Source organism: Paroedura picta, chromosome 15 (assembly GCF_049243985.1).
Source record: "Paroedura picta isolate Pp20150507F chromosome 15, Ppicta_v3.0, whole genome shotgun sequence".
Taxonomy (NCBI): domain Eukaryota; kingdom Metazoa; phylum Chordata; class Lepidosauria; order Squamata; family Gekkonidae; genus Paroedura; species Paroedura picta.
In genome coordinates, this window is record NC_135383.1 from 3532477 (window position 1) to 3555162 (window position 22686).

Genomic DNA, 22686 nt, shown 5'->3' on the forward strand with positions numbered 1-22686 from the left:
GTGTAAAGTTGTGTTTCCCGCTGTCCATCCCGAACCTACTGCCCATCGGCTTCACTGGAGATAGACTCGGTCTCGCTTTCAGGTCCGTCGTGCAGCCGCTAGGTCCCTTCGGAGGCTCTGTACCCCGGTTTGGAGACCTGCCTGCAGGTTTGGGAATTCTTGGCGGTTAGTTATTCTCCAAACTCCAACAATAGAACAGCAAGGCCTCCCGTGACGTCAGACGGGCCTGTTGGTACACGGTCCTGATATATTTTTTTTCCCCTAAGGCTGCCTCGCTGAGAGAGATCTTTCCTTGCCCTGGAGAGGAGGTGGTGCTTATCACCGGATGCCGCTTTTCTGATCCTAATCAGATCCCGCCGTGTTGTGGGGGAGGGGGAGGGGGTATGGCAGGGCGGGCAACGCCGAGGAGCTCGACAAAGCGGCCTCTGTCCTCCGCTTCTCCCCCTTTGCCCGCAGGGAGTTCCTTTGCTCCGTGGCTGCTTGTTCCTCTCCCCATAGCTGCCTCCCGTTTGTGTCTCCCCCCTCCGCCTCTTCCCGCACATCCAAGGGCAGAGAAACCAGATGCACGGGTTCATGGCCGTCTTCTAATTTTCGGTTTGCTCCTCGCGAGTGGCGATGCCTGCACGGCCCGGCATGCGGAACAGTTGCTGCGTGTCCTGGGGTGGAAGGCAGCGTTGCCCAAAGTGGGCGGAACTGCGCCCAGCTTTCTAGAAGCGGTGATTTCCCCAGCTGTGTGCCATGAGAAACATGTAGCGCAGGGGTGGCCAGCCCCTGGCTTTCCAGATGCCATCCTGGCCAGTTGGCAGGGGCTCATGGCAATTGTAGTCCATTAACACCTGGTGAGCTGCAGTTTGGCCACCCCTGCGATAGAGGCATATTAAATTACGCGCGGGGCGGAGAGAGCAGAGAAGGACTAAACAGCTTTAAAAGGAGATTAGATATGTTAACGGAGGATAAATCTATCAGTGTGTCTAGTTATGATGGCTGAGGGGAAACTGCCTCATTCAGAGGCACTAAACCTGTGAATCCCAGAGCCAAGAGGCAGCATCGGGGGAAAGCCTCGGCCTCTCTGCCCTGGGATTGGCCCTCCAGGGGAACGGGTTGGCCACTATGTGCGACAGGAGGCTGGATTCCATGGGCCACTGGTCTGACCCAGCACAGCTCTTCTGATATTCTTGTGGCTGCACTTGTAGTCTTAGGGAGCATCTTGATCGCATCTATGGTTGCGTCAAAGCATGAGCTCCACACGCAAAGGCGCCTTGTGGCATCCAGTCCGTTTAAAAAGAAACACACACAACTGCTGGCAGCACAGCGGCAGCGTTTTTCCTTTAGTGGTTCTTGAACCAAGGGAACAAACCCCTTCTCCGCTTTCAAGTCAGTGCAGGACAGATGGCTGCCGAATAATTGCAGGCAACTGACAATAGGCCGTTGGATGGAGATGCATGAGGGTGTGGAGGGGGCCAGGATCCCTCGGCTATGAATAGGGGGGTGTTTCCAAGTACACAAGAAGGGTCTGTATTTTCTCGTCGAAAGACTGGAGGGTTTGGGAACTGTGTGGGTGGACCAGCTTTCTTGTTATCAGGGACCCAAAATGCCATCATGATCCAGTAACGCAGCTTTTAAACTGGGAAGCGCTAAATGTTGGTCGTCTGGATTCGGTGAATTTTAAAAAGTCTCTTTGTGCGAGAGCCTTTGTTGGGGAAAGATCTTAAATGCATGTTCGTGTCCTTTAATCATGTGCTCCAAAGTGTGCATTTGTGTGAAGCCCTTGAAGCTTAGTTCACGTATGCCGTGACATCACTTCCTGGAAGAACAGGATGTGACGTCACATTATCCTAGGAGCCTCCGGAATGCGAATGGTAAGACCACAGCGAAATCTCTTCTGGGTTTCCCCCAGAAATGATGTCTTTCCACATGTGCCAGCAGCTGGATTTATTCCCCCCAAAATTCTCCTGGGGAGGCCAGCTGAGGTTGCCAACTTCAGCCTGTTTATTTACTTAATTTATACCCCGTCTTTCTCCCCAATGGGGACCCAGAGTAGCATGCATAATTCTCTTCTCCTCCAGTTCACCCTCACAATAACCCTGTGAGGTGGGGTTGGGAAATTCCTAAAGATTTGGGGGTGGTTTCTGGGGAAAGTGGGGGCTTGGCTAGGGCACGGACGTCAGTGGACTATAATTTGTAGAACCCACCCTGCAAAACAGCCATTTTCTCCGGGGGGAACTGGTCTCTGTAGCATGGAGATCAATTTTAATGCCAGGAGATCTCCAGGCCCCACCTGGAGGCTGGCAACCTTGTTTCCAGCACTTGGCTGACCCAGGTGCGTTCCTTCCGACCCCCTCTTAAAGCCGTCTTAAGCTAGGGGCCGCACACACGCGCTTTCGGTGAGTTCTATCGGACAGTGATCCACGGTGCAAAGCCCTCAGCCTCCTTGGCAGGGGGAGAATTCTCTTTCCTCCGACTTTCTCTGCACCAGAGGGGTCGAGGAACGCCTGTGGCTGCCACCCTTCCCATCTGGTTCAGCCCCGAGGGTGCGTCTTCAGACTGGCCTGGCTGGCAGAAGCCCTGAGTTGGCCGGGATTCCTTTTTGCTTCCTGAGAGCCCAGATCCCTCTCCCGAAGAATGTCATGTTTCCTTGGCAGGGGGCCCTGGGAGCATTGCTGGGAAGGACCTGCTTAGCATCACGCACCCAAGTGTTACGGCTGCTCTGGGCTTCTGCTTCGTGTCCCTCCCGTGGACGGAGGCTGCTCTCGGCACAGGAACAAAAGGCCCTTTCCGGGCAAAGGCTGCTGCGGACTTCCTTGGAGCCACCTTCCCCCTCGTGGTTCCTGGCCATTTGGCTGCTGCCTCCTGGCGTTGCCCTCTGCAGCTTGGGCCGGAAGAGGAATTTATTCTGTTTTTATTTATTTATTTTACATTTGTATACCGCCCTCTCCTGGGGCTCAGGGCACTTTACATAAAACAGGAACAGTACAGAGAAATCAGTGGCTGTAAATAACCATCACAGTAAACAATAATAACAATAGAAGACGAATAGGGTAGAACAATGGAACAGTAATGGACGGAAGATCATTACCGGATACAGAGGCCCTGTGGCCGGACGGTACAGATGGGAGGGAGGCTCAGGAAGGAATGGGTCAGGTTGACCTCCTCCAAATGCCTGGCGGAGGAGCTCCCTTTTGCAGGCCCTGTGGAATCGCTGTAGTTCCTTCAGGGCTCTGGTCTCCTCTGGGAGCTCCTTCCACCAGGTGGGAGCCACCTGCAATGGGCCACCTTAGCGTCCCTGCAGCACTTACTTGTCAGCTGTTGGAAACAGTACATAGTACTGGACAGCTTGACATGGCGTCCAAGAATGGCACCTCCGGATTCAAGGGCAGTGTAAGTCAAAACCAGGTGCTGGGGGACCAACCATAGAGGAGGGCTTTTGTTTTTCGGCTGTGGTTGTCGGCCAGAGAGGCATCTGTGTGCGGCTTCCACGGGCTGCCTTTCCCGATTGTAGGTGAGACCAGATTAAACCCCACAGCGGAGCCAAAACAGCAGAATAAGTTATGGATGATAATTATATCAATTTTACATAATTTATGACTGGTGCAGAATCCAGCTTTTCCCGGCTGGAGAATTCAAAGTGTCTTCCATGCTCTTACTTAGCACCTGCTGGGGTAGGTTTCTCGGGGTGGCCTTTTCAGATTTTTACAAAGCCCCGCAATACCAACCGTGGGTGGGGGGAGCAGGCCATTCTCGACGACTTCCCTAACCTGTGGGCAGAAGCCCATGTCTTTCTGCATCCTTAGAGAATCTCTCACTTCTCTCTGCTTCCCGAAGGAGTCCCTAATCTGAGCCGCGTGCAAAAGAGGATTAGAATTCCTGAGAAGCAGCGAAACCGTACGCATTGTTCCGTCTGCAAAGCCAGATGATGGGTTCTCTCTGCTCAAGTGTCCTTCAGTCCGTCTTCCTTTGCTTTTTGCCATCGGGCTGCAGTTAATTTGCCCTGCCAAGCTGAAGGCGGCCTTTCTGCCTTCGGTAGGCGAGTGAGGCGGCTCATGTTTCTAAAAAGCCGTAAAATAAACCTCGGTGTGAAGTTAAGGTTAGCTCTCCTGAGTCAGGTTGGGGAGGCCCAAGTTGACACCCCTGCTTTACCAGGGCTCTTGCTAGACAACTTTGGCTCCTTCACCCTCTTCTCCATTTGGGCGACGTCACAGGTTAGAATGGAGCTGAAGAGAACCAGATAGGCTGTTCTCAGATCCTTTGGAGGAAGGGGGGCTTTAAAAATGGATGAAATTGTCAAGAATCGGGGCTGTCATACACCCAGCCAAACATGCCAGAGGGCAGCAGGCCCGGCCAGCATTCAGATGCTTTCCGGAACAAAAATGTTTTCAGCGTCCTCCGTGGGTGGTGTCTGGCTTGCCTACTTTGGGGCAGAGTTCTGCAGTCAGGGGAGGCAGTCAGAAAGCCCACCCTGGGTTTCTGCCCATTTCCTTACAGGAAGACCCTCTCCTTTGGTCTGTAACGCCACACCAGGCCTCCGGTTTCTCTGCTCTCTTCCACACCCAATCCAGGGTGCCGTTTCTCACTCCAGCTGGAAGTTGGACCAATGTCAGTTTTATAAACATTTTTCGCAGCAAGACGCTGGCTGCCATGTTTTGTGCACTGGCTTCAAGGGCAGCCCCATGTAGAGTGGATGGGTGTAGTCTAGTCACCTACAGTCCTCTGAGGTCCTGGAAGGTGGTGTGTGTGTGGGGGTAAATCTCATCATACGCTCTGATCAGGTTTTTAGCCCATTCATATTAACAGCCCATTGAGACGGCGTTTGCAGTGTTTGGATTGGCTCTGGATGGCTAGCTCCTTGTTGGATTGGCTCTCCCAATGTTGACTTTGTGCGTCACAAGGCCTAGTCAGAGCACCAGAAACAAGTCAGGGGTCCGCACCAAGCCCCTCGTCCAGTTGGCATGTCAGGATGTGCAGAGGGAGGCAGAGCTGAGCATCAATGCTGGAATGTGCAGCTGGGGAGGACGGCCCTTGCGTTCCCTTCTGCGTCCAGCTGTGGCTGCTTGCCAAGCTAAGAGGGCATTCTTCACAGACCGCATACCATTCCTATCGGGACTCCAGAGGGGAGAGATTACAGGCACTCTCTTTCCTCCCCCGTCCCCTCCCCGAGCGGCCTTCAAGGACTAAACGCGCCGAATTCTCAAAAGCCTCTCTTGATAAAAGTTCGCACCAGGCCTGAGAAATCTCTGGCACCCAGCGTGACGTTCGCCGGCTGTTTTGAAAGCAGATCTGGGAGCAAGCAGAAAGGAGTTGTCCTCTCGGGCCGCCTCCTCCGTATCCCTGCAGAGCTCCAGAGATGCTGCTTGTTATCCCCTCGGCCAGGAGCTGCCGATTTTCCCTGGAGAAAACGGGAAGCAGCCTTTTCTTGCCGAACAGCGAAAGGTCAAAGGGCATGTGCATTTAACCCCGGCCACAGTGAAAGACTCCGTGGCCCAAGTCCAACCCCGCCTTGTGTTTGTCCGCTCTCTGAAAGAGGCTGTGGTCTGGCTACCACAGCCCCCTCCTCCTTCCCCTCCCCGTCCCGGGCTTGGTGGCGGGAGAGAGGCCGGCTGGAGTTGGGCTCCCTTTGCAAAGAGAGGGTGAATGTCCTTACCGGGTGTTTTAGACCCCCGCCCCACTGGCCTCTGAAGCTCCCCCGGCCCTTGACCCCTGGCCAAACAAATTCGTCCCCTTTCCTCCGTGCTGTTTCTGTGGGAATAGTTTGCCTTCTTACCTACTCATCCGCTGGCAGTGTTAACTTGAAGCCAAAACAATATACTTCTCTTCCGTTTTCTGCCGAGCAGGAACAGCACAGAGTGGCACGGATACCAGGAGCGGCCCATGAGCATGCACAACTCATGCCAACGGAGGCCTGGTTTGAGCCGCACCTGCCTTGCTCCCCCATGGAATTCTTTCTCCCGGTTGGTGATCTTTTCTCCTGCTGGCCGGTTTCTACAAAAAGCAAAGTCAAACCGTACAGCTGGATCGTGCCGCTTCGGCGTATGAATTATAACAGAACGCAGGAGAGAGCGGGGTTAAGATCTTCTCCCCTGTGTGTTTATTTATCTTTTCTGTGTCGGGGAGTAAACGTGAAACGCCAAGCGGCATAGCCCAAGCGATGTGTTGCCATGGGCCAGTGATTGGGTTGGATCAGGCTGGGGAGAGGGTCCCGAGTTCAAATCTTCCCTCAACTGTGAAGCTCGTGGTGTAAATTTGGGCCAGGGGGGTTCATTCACAGCCTGGCTTAGCTTCGCACAACGGGGATGAAACGGAGGCGAGGAGATCTGGGTCGGCTGCTTGGAACCAGGTAGAGGAAAAGCCAAGGGTAAAGAAGGCCAGAGGCAGATAAGCCGGCCGTGGAGCTCCCAGCAGGTGTGGGTCAGCGGCTTTGGTTTGCCAGCTAGATAAGGCCAGTGGAGAAGAGAGGTGAGGGCTGGGTCCCTGCAGCTCCAGAACCGCCCCTGTTCTGCTCAGGCTGCCGGGGAGTGGTGGCATCGCATTCCTTGCGAATGACTTCAAAGGTTTTGTTGCTCCGTACACAAAGGCCCGCCGCCTTGGCAACCTGCTTTGTGCAGGGGCATCAGCTGTCCGGCACTGGGTGGGGGCTTTCTCGGGTCGACGGGAGAAAACGTGAGTGGCGCTCCGTCTTGTGCGTAGACACCTCAGAGGAAAGCGGAGGTTTCCGACCGAAAAAGCGGCCGAATCTTGCGGTCAGCAGAGAACTTGAGCGTATTTAACTCCCGTGCCTGCATTTGGTGACATTTGCACAATCAAATACCTGCTTCTGAGATCCCTTCCTGTAAATCTTAGCAGACTGGACGCTGCTTCTTCAGTCAGTTCGTGCCTCCCCCTGCATTCCCTCCTTTGTTGTCTTCTGGACCGGAGTCTGCAGCATTTTTGAACTTGCACCTTTGGAGTTCTGGCATGGGGGTGAGTGGGTGCAACAGAGGGATGCCAGCCTCCAGGTGAGACCTGGTGGTCCCCTGGAAATTACAGGTCATTTTCAGACAACAGAGACCAGTGAACTGTGTGGCACTATAGCCCACTGAAGTCCCTCCCCTCCCCAGATCCCACCCTCTGCAGGCTCCACCCCCAAAGTCTACAGGCATTTCCCTGGAAACCCTCGGGCAACCACAAAATGTCTGCCCCAAGGGGCGGAGTCAACTCTGTGCCATTTCATTCCCTTACATAAATACAGCGTATCTTCAGTTGCGCTGTCAAGATACTCCTGCTGCCGCCAAAGAAACCTGCTGCCCCATTTCTACAAAATATCCTTCGCGTCGAAAGCCGGAATGGAAATGGACGATGGATGGAAGAACACAGACGTCCAGAGCTTTGAAGGCGAGCACAATCTTGGCCCACGTTATCTCCTCCCCCCCCCCGAAAAAAAAGCATGAGATCTTAGCCGCCAGAGGACAGCATGAGAAAAGAACACAGAAGAGACGTTTAAAAAAAAAAACTTTAAAAAATAATTTCCATGTTTGGTTTGCATAACCCTGTGAGAACTGGATCCAAACTTGGTAGCTTGGAAATTCTCCAAGAACTGCAACTTCTTGGAAGAGAAGAAGCGACTGATCTGGTTTGCTGCTAACTAGTTCAGGGGTAGTCAACCTGTGGTCCTCCAGATGTCCATGGACTACAATCCCCATGAGCCCCTGCCAGCGTTTGCTGGCAGGGGCTCATGGGGATTGTAATCCATGGACATCTGGAGGACTTCAGGTTGACTACCCCTGAACTAGAGACTTTCTCTGGAGGTGAGGAGTTGTCATAACCAGCAAATGGACACAGAAGCGGTTTAGAAGGAGTTGATAGAAAGGCAGAACAAAAAGAAGGAAAATATGTGTGCGTATGTGGGGGGGTGGGGGATTGAGGCCCCAAACACAACCTCCCACATATGTTTGGGGCCTAAACCCTAAATCAGCCCTCTGGCTTTTGGGGCGGATGAATACCTTTCCCCCCCTGTGATGTAAAATTTGATCCCCCCTCCACTCCCTTGCTGCATAGAATAACTTCTGTAATAGAGACTGTGTTTGCATTCTGCTCTTCTGGTCTGAAGTCCAGGTGACATCTGGGTGGGGGGTGGGACAACTGGGCTGGGGACCCTGTCTTCGACCACGGGGTTAATTCATTTGACTTTTATTCTGCCCTGTCTCAGCACACTCGGGGTGGATCTTGGCCACCTTTCTCGGTGAGAGGCCAACTCATCTGTACCTGCCGGCGCACCTTCCCTTCTCTCTCTCCTCTGTGGCCAAGTAAATCCATCTGTTTCCGAGGTCAGCTGCTAGCTTGACCAGGCTGTAGACTACACTTTGAATCTCTTCCTCGTCCAAAGCCACTGTGTGGTCTGCTGCTCAGGTTCTCAAAAGCGGAACTTTGAAACAGGATGTTTATTTAGATGCCTCCTGAGCCGAGGGTCCCCAGCACGGGTGCAAAGTGAAAAACTCAGATCGCTGGAAGACCCCAGCAGAACACACCTGTTCTGTTGTTGGAGGGGTGTGTGTGGCTGTTGCACGGTGCCCTGACGTGTCGGTGGTGGCTCTCAGGCGTTGCTGCATCTGGAAGGAATTAGGGCAATAAGCAAAAACAGCTGGATTGGACTCAGAGCACACGCATCTTTGGAGGAGGGAGAGGACGTCAGGGGAGCGGGGGCTCTGCCTTCCTCAGGGTCCTGCTTTGTTGGGAAATCCAGATTTCACCTTACTTCCTTACGGAACGAGGATCTGAAGCAGGAAGGACAGAAGGGGCTGGTGTCTTTGGGTGCGTCTTGTAGTTTCAGTGGTTATATGCGGAGTGTTCATCTTGTGTGTTTTTCCGGCAGTGACCCCTGGGGAACTGAAAGAGCCTGCCTACGTGGGAAGGAGAGTCTGGTGGGACCAGCCAGGGGAGCTCAGAAGAGAGCGGGAACTGGAGGGGGACCATAAGGGGCTCTTGGGTCCCTCAGCCTTTTATCTCCGCTCTGTCCGGGAAGGCTAGCAGAGGCCCGGTTTGGCTCTAGCTGGCTTTTGTCTTCTGCTGGGCCTTCCTCGTTTCCAGGCCAGGCTCCATCGAAATGAACAGTGGAGCAGAGATTCCTCCCCATCCTAGCACCGTTTATCTGTCAATAGTTCACTGCATAAGGGCAGGAACCCCATGGAAGCAAACCAAACATGGCGCCTCTCTGACGCAGTTCCCTTAGTGTTGTAGGGAAATGGTTAGAGCACTGGACTGGCATCTAGGAGTCCAAGGTTCGAATCCCCACTTTGTCACAGAAACATGCTGGATGACCTTGGGCCAGGCATTCCCTCGCAGCATAACCTACCCTGCAGGGTTGTTGTTTGGGTATAACAGAGGAGAACGACATCAGGCTCAGTGGGTCCCCATTGGGGAGCAGATGCAGGATGGCACCCCACAGTAATGGTGGGGGTAGGAAGAGGGACCAAATGGGTTTTCTAACAGAGCTGGATCAGGGGACCCAGTCCTTCTGCACCCCACTGCCCATTTGTTCTCCCTCTTTTGCCGCTTCTGGCCCTGCCTTCTGATGAATTCTCTCTCCCACAATGGCGGTTTTATCCGGCATCCTCTCTGTCATTCCTACACGCTTGTATCTTTAAGCAAACTTGGGTCTCTTCTCCGCAGAATTTCGGTCTTGCCTTTTGTCTTCCAAGCCTTTGTCTGTTGCCATCGAGGTAGATTTTCTGGTTTGCTTTTTTTTAAAAAAGGACTTTTTCCACGCCTCGCCTGGGCCCAGGCTCTTGGCACCTCGCCCACAACCCATTAGCTTTATGAAACTGCGTCGCATTCATAGATGAAGTCATTCCAGACCGGCTCGGCCTCCCTGCGGCTCTCTCCGCCATTGTTGCACGCTGGATTGCCCGGGAATCGATGGGACATGAGTGATTTCACTGCGGTTTATGTTCCCTTTGCCCTTGTTCCGACGAAGGGGTGCAGCGCATGCTTTGAACTCGTGACCCAAGCAGCGCCACCCGCTCCAGACTGAAGAGGCACGTGAAGGGGAGATCAGCCACACCGACGAGGAAGATTCTTGCTAGTTTAAAATGTAGCTTTCCTTGGTGGTTGTGGGGGCTTCGGGATCAAGCTGGGCTCAATCACTAATTGGAGGTTCCATTCAGTCGTCGTGGTTGTTGGTGGACCTATCCTCCATGGGTGTGTCATTTGGAGGCAAAGTTGTGTATTCCCAGCTGCGTCAGCACATCCCCGTGCAGCCTGAATGCCCTCGTGCCAGAATGTCAGCACAGGACATAAGAAGGTGCCGTCTGGAGCGGAGGAAGTGGGGTGAACGGGAGCAACCCTTTGCCTTCTGTGGGACTCCAGAAAGATTCTTCTGCTAAGGAGAAAGAGCGCATGAATGTTAATGTAATCTTGAAAGGCTTTAAAATTTCATGCACACTTCAATTATTCAAGATTTGTGGAACACAAGCTTCGTGCAAAGAGGGGGGAGAGGGTATCCGAGACCTTCATTCTCTTATTTAAAGGCGCTGAAGGTTGCGTGGTTGGGAGATGAATGGGATTTTGTTATGTTTTGCTCGCGTTAAACAAGGACGGCTTCCCCAAGAGGCAGTCGCAGAGTTTCTCTCTCTGGCCTGCAGCAACGACCCTGCGTGTCAAGGAAGGGGGCCTGCTGGAGATCAAGCTGGTTGGGATTTTCAAGGTGCATGGCTGGTGGATAGGCAAGAATATAACAAGACCACGGCAACGTGGAAGTGCCACCCAATTTCGGCCGATACCAATAGATGCCAGAGGCTGCCTTAGACTTGCTCCATCCCGATCAGTCTTGTCTGTTCAGCCTCGCAATGACTCTCCAGGGTCTCTTGGAGCAGAGATCTTTCACATCTCCTATTACATGACAGTTTTCACTGGAGATGCCGGGGATTGAACCTGGGACCTTCTGCATGCCAAGCTCTGCCACTGAACCGCAGCCCTCCTCAATATACGCGTGTACAGCCAGGAAATTCTACAGGTCAAATTTTGTCAGCGCGATGGCTCTGCCAGCTTGGAATGTTGGTATCAGGCCAAGGTGGCTGCATCTCCAGCATTATAGTTGTTCAACTTTTATTTCATTATGCAAGTTTCTAGTCCTCTGGAGAGCAGCTTGAAAATGTCTGGGCAGACTTTATTTTGTGAGAGAATCTGTGGAGATGAGCTGTAACTCCAGGGGATTCCCTGGCCCCACCTGGAGGTTGGCATCAAGCAGCAGCTATTTGGGAAGTTCGGTTTCGCCATGATAGTTGAGGGGTCTGTCGATGGTTCTGGATCTGTCTAGCTCTCTTTGAACACCAACTTAGTGGCCGCCTGTATATCTTGTGGCAGGGAGTTCCATAAGTTAACTGTGTGTTTGATTTCATCAATTCTGAATCTTCCGTCTATTCGTTTAGTCTGGTGATTTAGCTGGATTATGGGAGGAGAAAAAATTCTCTACTTTTTCCACGTGCCTATTTTTCTAAGCCTTTATGGTGTCATCTGTGTCTCTTTTCCCCTGCAGTATAGAATCTTAGAATCATAGAGTTGGAAGGGACCTCCTGGGTCATCCAGTCCAACCCCCTGCACTATGCAGGACACTCCCAACCCTATCTCTGTAGCTTTTCCTCTTAGGACAGTGATTCCAACCCCATAATTATTTTGTATCCCAATGTACAGAATAATATTTAAAAGTAACCCACCCACGTCCTGCGCAGAGGTGTGGCTACGGCAGGCTGGCCACGAAGGGGAGGCCGCAAGTCCATTTCCCTGCTCCTGACCAGCTCTTGGGCAGAGTGGACACAGGACAGGTACTTCCGGGTAGGGAGGGGGAGCGAAAATCCCTCACTGAGGCCTGAGGTCTTCGCACAAGCCTGCCTCTTAGGAGGACCGGAGAGTGTTTCTGTGTCCCAAGCTGGTTTTTTGAACTCGCCTCTTCAGCCCAGCTGTGTGCACCTCTGCTTGCGGGGCTTCCACCAGGTTGCTGTGTGGCAGCTCTCTTTTTGTGACCCCCCCCCTCCCACCCGCCAGCCTGGACCGACTCTGCCGGACAAACGCGCCTTTTATTCCCTGCTGCTGAGATTTGCCAGCCCTGGCTCTTTTCCCGGTGAGCGGAGCTGCCTTGGAACATAAGAGCCGATTGTCTCCGGGCCGGCAGCTTTGTCATCGGAGGCCCCTCGGAAGGGAGGGGGCCCTTGGCTCGAAGCGGGGAGGGAGGGGAGGAGAAGCCGGCGCTGAGAAAGGGTCGGAGGCATAAAAGCGGGGAGCGGAGTCTCTTAATTGCATTAGTTTCACCCAAAATAAAGCCGCCCCACTGCTGTGTCTTTCCCCGCTGATTCTCTCCTTTCCCCGGGAAGGGTTGGAGCTCCTCTCGAGAAGACCGGAGTCTCTGAACAAAAGGAAGCGGCTCGGCTTTGGCAGAGGAGAGGTGCCATCTTGGCGACGATCCCGGATGTTTCCAAGGAGGGATGTGGCTCAATGCGACTTAGGTCTTCTGTAAGACTTTCATGCGAGAATGTCAGAAGAGCCCTGCTGGATCAGGCCAGGGAGGGGCCATCTAGTCCAGCATCCTGTCTCACACGGGGGCCAGCCAGTCCCTCTGGAGGGCCAAAATCAGGGCATAGAGCCCTTCTCCAGATGTTGCCTCCTGGTTCCGGGATTCAGAGGATTAGTGCCTCTGAATGTGGAGGTTCCGCACAGTCGCCCTGACGCGTAGCCACTGAAAGATCTCTCCTCCATGAATCTGTCTCATCCCCCTTTAATGCTGTTATTCTTGTGGCCCTCACCACATCCTCTGTCAGCGTAATGAGGTGAGAAGCTCTGTCTCGCCAAGACAGAAGGGAGATGTCTTTCTTAATCAGTGGTCCTTGAGGATGATAAGGAAATAAAACCTCCATGTACAGAGGCAGCTTACCTTGGAATACTGGCAGGGAAAGGGCGTGCGTGGGCTCTGTTTGAAGCAGGGTGCTTCAGGAGGCTGGTTTAGTTCTTGAGCCCGTGAGCACCTTGGGAATTTGAAGAAGTACAGTTGGCTTTTGTACCCCCACTTTTTCGTGCCTGAAGGAGTCTTAAAATCACTTTCCCTTCCTTCCTATGAGAGAGCTCTGGAACAACTCTAAGAGAACTGCCACTAGTCCAAGGTCGCCCAGCTGGCTGCATGCTGAGGAGGAGCAGGGAAACAAGCCCAGTTCTCCAGACTGGAGGCTGCCACTCCTAACCTCGTTGCCATGCTGACTTTCTGAAATATCCCACCCCCCGATTGTATGGACTCTCGCTTGGCCACGGGCATCCCCGCAGCGCTGGGTCGGTGGAGAACAGGGTCGGCCCAGCAGAGACGGCACAGAGGGGAAACCTCAAATCCTTGCAAAGCAATTACACCTAACGAGACATTTCCTACACGTCTGGTTTCAATTCGGGCGGCCTTCCTTCGGAGGTGGCTCTGTTTACGGCGGGGGGGGCGGGGGGAGAACTACCTCTCTGGGCCAGAGGTTTCTGCCCGGCCTTTCCCCACTCCTGCAGGAAACATGTGGGCTTCTCATTAGCTTCAGCCCACCTGAACTTTCCAAAGGCAGCTTGTTCTGTTTTTTGCTTTCTGAATTGCACCTTCCTCTGGAGGGGAGGTTTGATTTTTGTGCCAGCTTATTATTGGATGCTAATGGTGAGCCGGCAGATTGGAAGGGGCATGTGTGTGGGTGTGTGTGTGTGCATGAACAAGTGTCATGTAGCCAACTGATACGTAATTTTATTGGAAGGGGCGCAATTTGGGGGGCCATTGTTGGGGGAAAAGGGATCTTTAAAGGTCTGCTTGGCTTTGGAATGAGGAAAATTGGGAGGAGGCCTCTTTGGGTGGGATGGGGGTGAAGAGCGGCCACCTCTGACCTGGAGGAACCGGGTTTGACTCCCCGTTCCGCCTCCACAGGCAGCCTCCTGGGTGACTTTGGGCCAGGTACAGTTCTCTCGGGGCTTTCCCAACCCCATCTACTTGGGGATCCCCTAGAATTGCAGCTCATTTCCAGATTCCGGAGACCAGTTGCAGCTCATTTCCAGATTCCGGAGACCAGTTCCCCTGGAGAAAAGGGATGCTTGGAAGGGAGGACCTTGTGGTCCCTGTCCTTCCCAGGCTCCATCCCCAAATTTGCAGGCGTTTTCCAGCTTGGCTCCGGCAATCTCCCCTCCCTCTGGCGGCCGGGGCGGGGCTGGAAGCCCTGCCTGGTCTCTGGTTTTCACGATTCCCCTCCTGGGCTCATGGGCTTGCCGAGAAGGCCTGTGCCAGAGAGGGGGGTTTAAGATGGGACATTGGCCAAGCAGCCAGACACCCCCCCCCCCTTCACTTGTGACGGGAGGGCCGGGCCTCGTGTTCATCTGGCAACCCCCCCCAGTGGCTGTTCTGGTCCTTGCCCACGTTGAGAAATGAGGATTCTGAAAGAACCGCTCTGTTTTGCTCTCAAAGAATCCTTCCATTTGTCCACCCCAGCCCCCCAAAATAACCCTTCTGGCTTGGGATATTTTCGGCCGCCCTAATCCGCGGCACAGGAAACGTGACGGTTTGCCAGCACGATTGCCTCATTGCCTTGGCAGGCGGCCTCCCCCGGGAGGGACCGTATCCTGCCCCAGTCCGCAGCACGCCACGGCCCTTCCAAAACCACTTGGCCCGTTTATTGTGTCCGCAGCGTGTGGTGGCCTTGTTCCTCTAGAACAGGGGTAGTCAAACTGTGGCCCTCCAGGTGTCCATGGACCACAATTCCCAGAAGCCCCTGCCAGCATTTGCTGGCAGGGGCTCCTGGGAATTGTAGTCCATGGACATCTGGAGGGCCGCAGTTTGACTACCCCTGCTCTAGAAGAAGGAGGAGGAGAGTTGCTTTTTGTACCCTGCTTTTCACTCCCCGAAGGACTCGCAGAGCGACTGACTATCGCCTTCCCTTCCTCTCCCCACAACAGACAGCCTGTGAGGAAGGCGAGGCTGAGAGGGAAAGAAAGCTCTGAGAGAACTGCTCAGAGCTCTGAGAGAGCTTCCCTTCCTCTCCCTACAATAAACAACCTGCGAGGTAGGCGAGGCTGAGAGAGAAAGAGAGCTCTGAGAGGACTTCCCTTCCTCTCCCCACAACAGGCAGCCTGTGAGGGAGGTGGGGCGGAGAGAGCTCTAAGAGAACTGCTTGGCGAGAAGAGTTCCGTCAGGGCTGTGACTAGCCCAAGCTCGCCCAGCTGGCTGCATATGGAGGAGGAGTGGGGCATCATACCCAGCTTGCCAGATTAGAAGCCATCGCTCTTCACCACTGCACCAAGCCGGCTCCTGGAGGATGCAGCCTCCTAGGCGGTAGGGTGGCACCCCCCTTCTCCTCCTACTTCCTGTCCCTGCTATTCAAGATCACGCAGTGCCCATGCCTTGGATGCTGGGGAATACCGTCCCTCCCGCCCCCCTCGGATTCTCCTCTTGATCCAGCCTTGATCGGATGTACGTGCCGTCCCCGGCTGGTCTTTCAGGGCCGGCCTGAGAATTCGGCTCTCTGCGTGTGCACCTGCTCCGGATTCTTGCTTGAAACCTGCTGCCTGTCGAGGCGGGGAGGGGAGAAGTGCGTTCCCCGGAGGGCTGAACTGGACCTTGGCTAGTGGCCCCGGAGAGGCGTTGCTCATCAGGCCGGGGGTCCCCGGCTAATTCCCTTAGAAGTCTGACCCAGCAAGGCGGGTACAGCCACAAAACGACTGCCACAAAACGGCTGCTGTGGGGAACGGCTAGTAGCCTGGATGGCTGCACAGAACCTCCATGTTCAAGGGCAGTGTACCTATGAATTACTGAGGGCAGGGGGGCTATTGCTGCTGTTCTGTTGAGAGCTTTTGCCTGGGCCAGAAGGGCTTTTCTTGCATGCTGATGCCTCTCTCTTTCTCTGTTGCTGTTCTAACGTCTTCTTTTTCTCTTTTTCTCCCTCCCTCCTTCTCTCCCTTCCTCCCTTCCTTCCCTTTGCTTCCCTTCTCTTGCCTTCCAAAGAACATAGGAAGCTCCTTGCTGGTAAGTCCTGGTCTCCTCTTTCTGTTCATTCCTCTTTTGCCTAATCGTTGCTTGCCCAGCCACCCGCGCCCAGCCCAGCCTACCCCACAGGGTTGATGTGTGGGAGCCTGCTGGGTGAGGTGGTTTAGAAGCGGCAGCTTCTAATCGGGCGAGCTGGGTTTGATTCTCCGCTCGTCCGCATGCAGCCTGCTGGGTGACCACGTGCTAGTCACGGTCCTGATCGAGCTCTTCTCAACAAACAGTTCTTGTATAGCTCTCTCAGCCCCACCTCCCTCACAGGCTGTCTGTCGTGGAGACCTGGAACATAAGTTGGGGCTGCCCTTTTGCAGCCGGCTTCACTTCCTGCGCCAGCTGCTCTGTGGGGGCCGGTCGATGGCCCTGTTGCCCGTGCAGCGTGAGGATTCCCAGGGCACCCCCAGGCTCTATGAGGTCGAGGCTCCTCTGAGCTACAGGAACCAAAGGTGGGCATAGCTGTTCCCCCCCCCCCCCCCGTTTCTCCCTTTTCCGCCTCCTGGCCTCCGTGGAGCAGGCGCCTGGTGCTGACATCGGAATGAGGAAGTCCGTGCCCTTGGCACCCACGTGGGGAGAGCCGGCCCAGAGGGCAAGGGGAGGGCACCCTCGCCAACTGGCCGAACCTGGACGGCTGCCCGTTCCTGTCGGGAGCCCTAACGCTGGGAATCCCAGGATGCCGGGAGGGCGGGCGAGCGGCTGGGCCTCGGCTGAAAGGGGATCCACCGGCGGCTCCTTTGTTCGGCCACCGCGGCTATGGCAGGCACGCCAGGCGGGGAGCATGCGGAATCTGCCCCCCCCTCTGCCAAGTTATGCTTGGCCTGGCCGCTTTGTGCGCCTTTGCGGTCTCCGGTGGCTCCGTTCTTCTAGGGGAAAGGACGGCAGGCGGAGAGAGAGTGCAGGGCCGGCTGGCCAGCCCGGGTGGAATGGGCCTCTGGTGACTGCGGAGCGGAAGGTCTTTCCTGCAGGGAGAGGGAGCTAGACAGCTCCAAGCAGGAAGGCTGCGGTTTTGTGGGGCTCGATGCACGTTTGCCCAAAATGCCCCATTTGCAGTCCCTGCTCTTTACGGCCCAGAATAGGGCCAGATCAGAAGAGAAGAGGGTCAAAGTTATGGGTGTTTCCAAGCCGGCTGCCTCGGTCTCGGATTCCCAGGACAGTGTTTCTGGCTGTGTGACTCAAGAGCATCTGAGACCTCGGAGACAGCCCACTGGTCGGCTTGTAGCTCATCTCTCCAGGCCTGCTCTTACCCTTCTGCGTCATTTCCCCCCTTCCCTGTGGGGAATAATCCTGGCCTGGGTGGGTAAGGAGGACTCCCCACAGCGGACCTTCACACACCTGCCTCATTTGGGGAAGCCGGGAATGTAATGGAATCCAATAGCACCCCCTGCTGGCTAAAGGACAGATTGCGACTCTCTTCTCACTCCAGGTATATTAATTTACCTGGAGCCAGGTAAATGGCCAGCCGTCCCCCCAGGAAGCAGGAGCTGCATACACACACACACACCCCTGGATAAATCCCCTCTTTGATAATGTACCTAGCCTGGGTGTAGACCTCTGCCCCCACAGCCGACCACGCCAGTAAAAACAACAAGTTTTATTTAGAAGGATTAGAAAGCAGCTCAGTATATAAGCAAGCAAAGCAAGTGCTATGAAATAACAAATCTAGCTTTCTAGACACACGGGTGACAGCAGCTCTAGGCTGGGAAAGGGCCATTCTGGTAAAAGGATTCCTTGGTGTAGTGAGAGCCAGCTTGATGGAGTGGTTTGGAGCACGGACTTCTAATCTGGCATGCTGGGTTCGATTCTGCACTCCCCCACATGCAGCCAGCTGGGTGACCTTGGACTCACCAGAGCACTGATAGAGCTGTTATGACGGAGCAGGAATGTCAGGGCTCTCTCAGCCTCACCTTCCAGCTTCTGCTTGGTCCCCTCTTGCCTGGGCCCTCTCAGTCGAAGCTATATGCCATCATATACACTATGAAACATTCCATGGGTTCATTTTGGCACAGCTCTTCCAGAGCCACATGCACTTGCTTGGACTAGCTTAGCACAAAGGATTAAGCTAGCTCCCTGACATGCTAGCTTTCTACATGCAGGGACTTTTTTTCCTCTCACAGGAGAGTAGGGTTGCCAGCTCTGAGTCGGGAAATACCTGGAGACCTTTGGGGGTAGATCTGCGAGTGGGCGGGATTTGGGGAGGGGAGGGACCTCAGAGGAGTACAGTGCTGTAGGATCCCCCCTCCAAAGCAGCCCTTTTCTCCAGGGGAACTGATCTCTTTAGTCTGGAGAGGAGCTAGAATTCCAGAGATCCCCAGGTCCCACCTGGAGGCTGGCATCCCCACGAGAAGCCCATTTTGTAACTGGGAGCTTCAGATGCCGGCAGAACTTGAAAGCGTCAGGACTCTTGATCCTCGGCACTCCCTTTGCCTGACGCTTGTCTTAACCCTCCATTCTCCCAAGGGACCGGTCGGCTGCCCGGCCTTCGCTGTGGTTTCTCGCTCTGTGATGAGAAGCCGTTAAGACGGCGGCTCTAAATCCGGCAGCCGTCTGCTTGATTTAAAGGGAAGAGCCTGGTTTTGCTTGGCCAGACGCCCGGCCTCTGTGGCCAAGGGAGCGCCTTTGGGAAGCCTGAACTGGCACGATCGCCATGAGTTACTGCCCCGAATTGCAGCTTTTGGGTGGGGAATGGGTGTCTCAAATTGGAGTTGTCTGTACCAGGGAGGTCAAACGGTGTTACTCTGTGACCGACCACAAGGTGGCGGTATTACACCATCAGACACGAAGCAAAATAGGGTTTTTTAAAACTGGTTTCAAAATTGAGTTTTTACTGTTTGTTTTCTAAGTGGGCATGAAAAAAGAACATACTTTATTAGCATATGTTCCAAATGTCCTGATTTATTGGAGACGATTCCTGTTTTCTTGCGAGTGTCCCAGCTTTGTTTGGAAGGACTTGGCTGTTTCGCTTTCCTCATGAAAAAAAGATCAGAATTGGTGCTAGATTTCTCATCTTTGCAGTTTCAGGCCCTCTTCTCAAATCTCTGGATGTTGAGTTTCTGAATGGGCTGGGGGCTGGGGTCAGGTTCATCTTGATGCAGTAGGATTCAGGCGGGTAGCCATGTTGGCCTGAAGCAGCACAACAAAACAAAATCAGAGTCCAATAGCACCTTTAAAACCAACAAAGATTTATTCAAGGCATGAGCTTTCGTCAGATGAAGAGTGCTTGCACTCGAAAGCTCACAACTTGAATAAGTCTTTGTTGGTCTTAAAGGTGCCCCTGGACTCTGATTTTGTTTGATTCCATTGTACGTGCATGAATTAGGAAGCCGCCTTTAATGCCCTCTCAGTCTCTGAGCCTGGTCATTTAAACAGAGTATAAAGTTAACTTAAGTCTCCAGCCGACTTTGTGGGGGGAGGGGGATCACTCTGACGCCTCCTGTGCCCTTATGGCGCCATTTGCAGAAACGAACAAATAACACAATTCCAAGCATAGATAAACACGCTTGCAAATTCCTTGCAGAGCAAGTCACAGATTTTCCCCTTCTAACCGGAGATGCTGGGCATTGAGTCTGGGCTGTTCTCCAGGCTCTCAAGCAGGGGTCTTTCACATATACGTCTTGGTCCCTTTGAACTGGAGGTGCCGGGGATTGAACCGGGGACCTTCTGTGCCCCAGAGCCTTCCTCGTTTCCTTTCGGGATGTAAACATAAAATTCTTCTGAGGCTTTATCCCCTCCCTCCCATTTTCTGGCTTTGTATGCCTGCTGAAGTGGGCTCTAATTCCCCCTCCCTGCAGGTAAAGTGTTTTTATTTCCACCGTGCTGCTGAGTGGGAGCAGATACAGGCCGCGTGGAGTGTTAAATGAAATAGGCTTGTCCGCCACCCACCTTTCTCTGTTCCCTGCCCTTTTTTTGTCCTTTAATGCTGCTAATTAGTTTGGAGAAGGGGGGGGGTTAGGAGCAAGTGTGTGCCATGGAGGGAGGGTTAAAGAAGGGGTGTGTTAACCCATTAGCGCTGCAGACAGGAGAAAAGCCACAAACTGTGTTTGTGCCACTGACGAGTCGCAGTATAAATACCAATTAGCTCTCCTGCCAAGTTAGATTTAAAAAAACGAGAACTCCCCAGCCCAGCAGCCAGGCACCATCAGAGGCGGATCTGGATCTGGAGCAGGGGGCCCTTCTCAGTGTGTAGGGACCGGTCTGGCCTGCAGCTGGAGACAGGATGTTGTGGGTTATCTAGGGAGACCAGATAACCTGAGCTCTGGCTCTTTCCTGCTGCTCCAGGAAATATTAACAAGGCAGCCTGTCTTGCTCTATCCGCCCTGTTCTCCCAAATCAGGCCCATCGAGGTCAATATTGCCGACCCTCCAAAGAAGATGGGCCTGGCCTGTGGAAATGCCTTTGCAGAGCTGACCAGAGGGACCGTCCCCTCTTCCCTCTCCCTCCCCCTCTCCCTCACTGTCGGCCTCCACCCCCCCTCCTTTGGGCCTCAGCTGTGGGTCACTTGTGGAGAGCTCTTTAGTCATTAACCCATTAGCAGTGGGGGCTTTCAAGGCAGCCCCCCCCTCTTAATGCGGTTGAAACACTGGGGACTGGGAGGCGGCAGAGGGGACTTGGTGGGGTGCGTGGGGAAGGCAAAGGGGCTCTTGTCACAAACATTTCCTCTCTTCCTGGTGATGTGGGCCCAGCCATGAGCCGGAGGGCATGAGGGATATGGCCTTCAGCTCTCAGGTCCCCTCCTCCTTGGCTCCTCTAGGGCAGCTGAGGTCCCCTTCCCCGTCGCCTCTCTCTGTGCCCGCCAGTTTCTCCCCCCCCCCCAATTATTCTGCGGATCTCATTTTCAAAATGTGTAGCTGGGGACGGGCTCAGTTTTGCAAGGAAGTCGCAGCCCCCTTTCCCAAAAAGGGTTTCCCTAATTTGAGAGAAGAGTGGAGGTTGTACGGCGCAGGATCCGTGGGATTTGGGGGGCTTCGCAGACAGCAAAACCGCTTCCGGCTCCATCCGAGCAGATTCCCTAAACGGAGAGGTTGCAGAATCCCGCTTGTCACGCGTCTCTCGGGGGGGGGGCCCAGTGGGGAGACCACCGCCGGCTGGCCGGCTTACTGGTTTTTATTGTTGTCGCTGCTGGGAGGGCTGGGAAGATAAAGGGAGCCTGGAGTGGAGCCCAGGGACAGATTCTGTCGCCAGGCAGGGAGAAGCAGAGCCTGGATCTTTGCACTTTGGCCTGTTTTTCAGCTAATCTTGGCTGCCTGGGCGGCAGAAGCAGAATATAGGGATACCAGCCTCCAGGTGGGGCCCGGGGATCTCCTGGAATCACAGCTCACCTCCAGACTACAGAAATCGACTCCCCTGGATGAAATAGCTGCTTTGGAAGGGGGACTCTTTGGCATTATAAGCCGCTGAGATCCCCATCCCCCCCTCAGGTTCCATCCCCAAATCTCCAGGAGTTTCCCCACCTGGAGTCTTTGAATTTTCGATCCCCCGTCCCCCAGAGCGCCTCTTCCCCGTATCCCTGCGTGAACGGGGGGGGGGGGGGTACGACGGGCCATGAGATCGATGCCTTCTGTTTCGGATGGGGAGGCCGGAAGGCCTGGATCAAGTTGCCACAGACGGGCAGCAGAGGGCGCTCCGTGGTGCGAGCGGCACGCAGAGGGATGGCGATTTCGGGAGGAGGGGACCGTGAAGCCGGTTTTGCTGGACTGCACTGGGATGGGGTGGACTGCCAAGCAGCTGGGTTCTGCTGAGTGCATGTGGCTCTGGAAGAGCTGTGCCAAAATGAAGCACATAGTTAACCGGGGATCCCCCCAGCCTCCCCAAACCCTTGCCTTGGTTGTCTCACCAACCCTGGAGACGCTCCGTGTCGAACCAAAGAATCCCTTCAGCTACTGGAGCCGAAGGTTTGTGCTGCAAGAACTCTGCCTCCCCCCACTTCTATCAGCAGCACACTGAATGCAAGTGAAGCTGCCTTATGCTGACTCAGCCTGTGGGTCAGTATTGTCTGCTCAGACTGGCAGCAGCTCTCCAGGGTCTCAGGCCCCGGCCTTTCACGTCACTTCCTGATGGTTTAACTGGGGGTTGAACCCGGGGTCCTCCATACGCCGAGCTTATACTGAGCCACGGACCCTCCCCAGTTGGGCGGCTAGCGAGGCAGCGGAATGCCTTCTGCGGGGTCCAGATTTTGAGCAATGTAGCTCTGTATTCTCTACCCTGACTGTCAGGTAGAGGTCTTTCCCATCACCTCCTGCCTGACCCTTTTAAACTGGACGTGCCAGGGACTGAACCTGCCCCAGATGCCCCTGGGATTGACTCATGTCCAAGGCAGCAAGGACCGGAAGTGCCAGGGCTCCGTGATTTTCTTTAAGAGACCTACGAGGCCTAATTCTAGCATGTCACCAGTTCAGTTGCTGCCGCCATTGGGCTGTTTTGCCCACAAAGGCCCACTTCTCCCTGCTGCAGTCCATCTCTGTGTGGCCTGTGTTGCTCCAAACTATGGGCGGGAGCCCCTGTGGCTGACGCCTCCACCGTACAAACATTAAATCCCCTGCATGCAGAAAGCTAGTGTATCAGGGTGATGGCAAAACCAGGCCCGCTTCCTCCATCCCAGCTTTTGGAGTGTGATGAATGCTATTTCTAGGTTAGAATTTGGCCTTGTTTGAAAGCATGGGGTTTGTTTTGATCCCCGTTTCCCTCTTGCTCTCCCA

General features: G+C 54.3%; 1 protein-coding gene across 7 annotated transcripts in view; it reads left to right on the top strand.

Moving 5' to 3' along the window:
• Window positions 1-22686, top strand: part of AGRN (agrin) — a 162511-nt gene that overhangs the window by 29969 nt on the left and 109856 nt on the right. For 5 of the 7 annotated variants that reach the window (XM_077312229.1, XM_077312232.1, XM_077312230.1 and 2 more), the window contains exon 3: window positions 15962-15982. The exons of the other annotated variants lie outside the window; for them this stretch is intronic. In XM_077312229.1, coding sequence (XP_077168344.1) covers window positions 15962-15982 — 21 coding nt within the window. The remainder of the gene's footprint in view (window positions 1-15961; window positions 15983-22686) is intronic. 7 annotated transcript variants of the gene reach the window in all.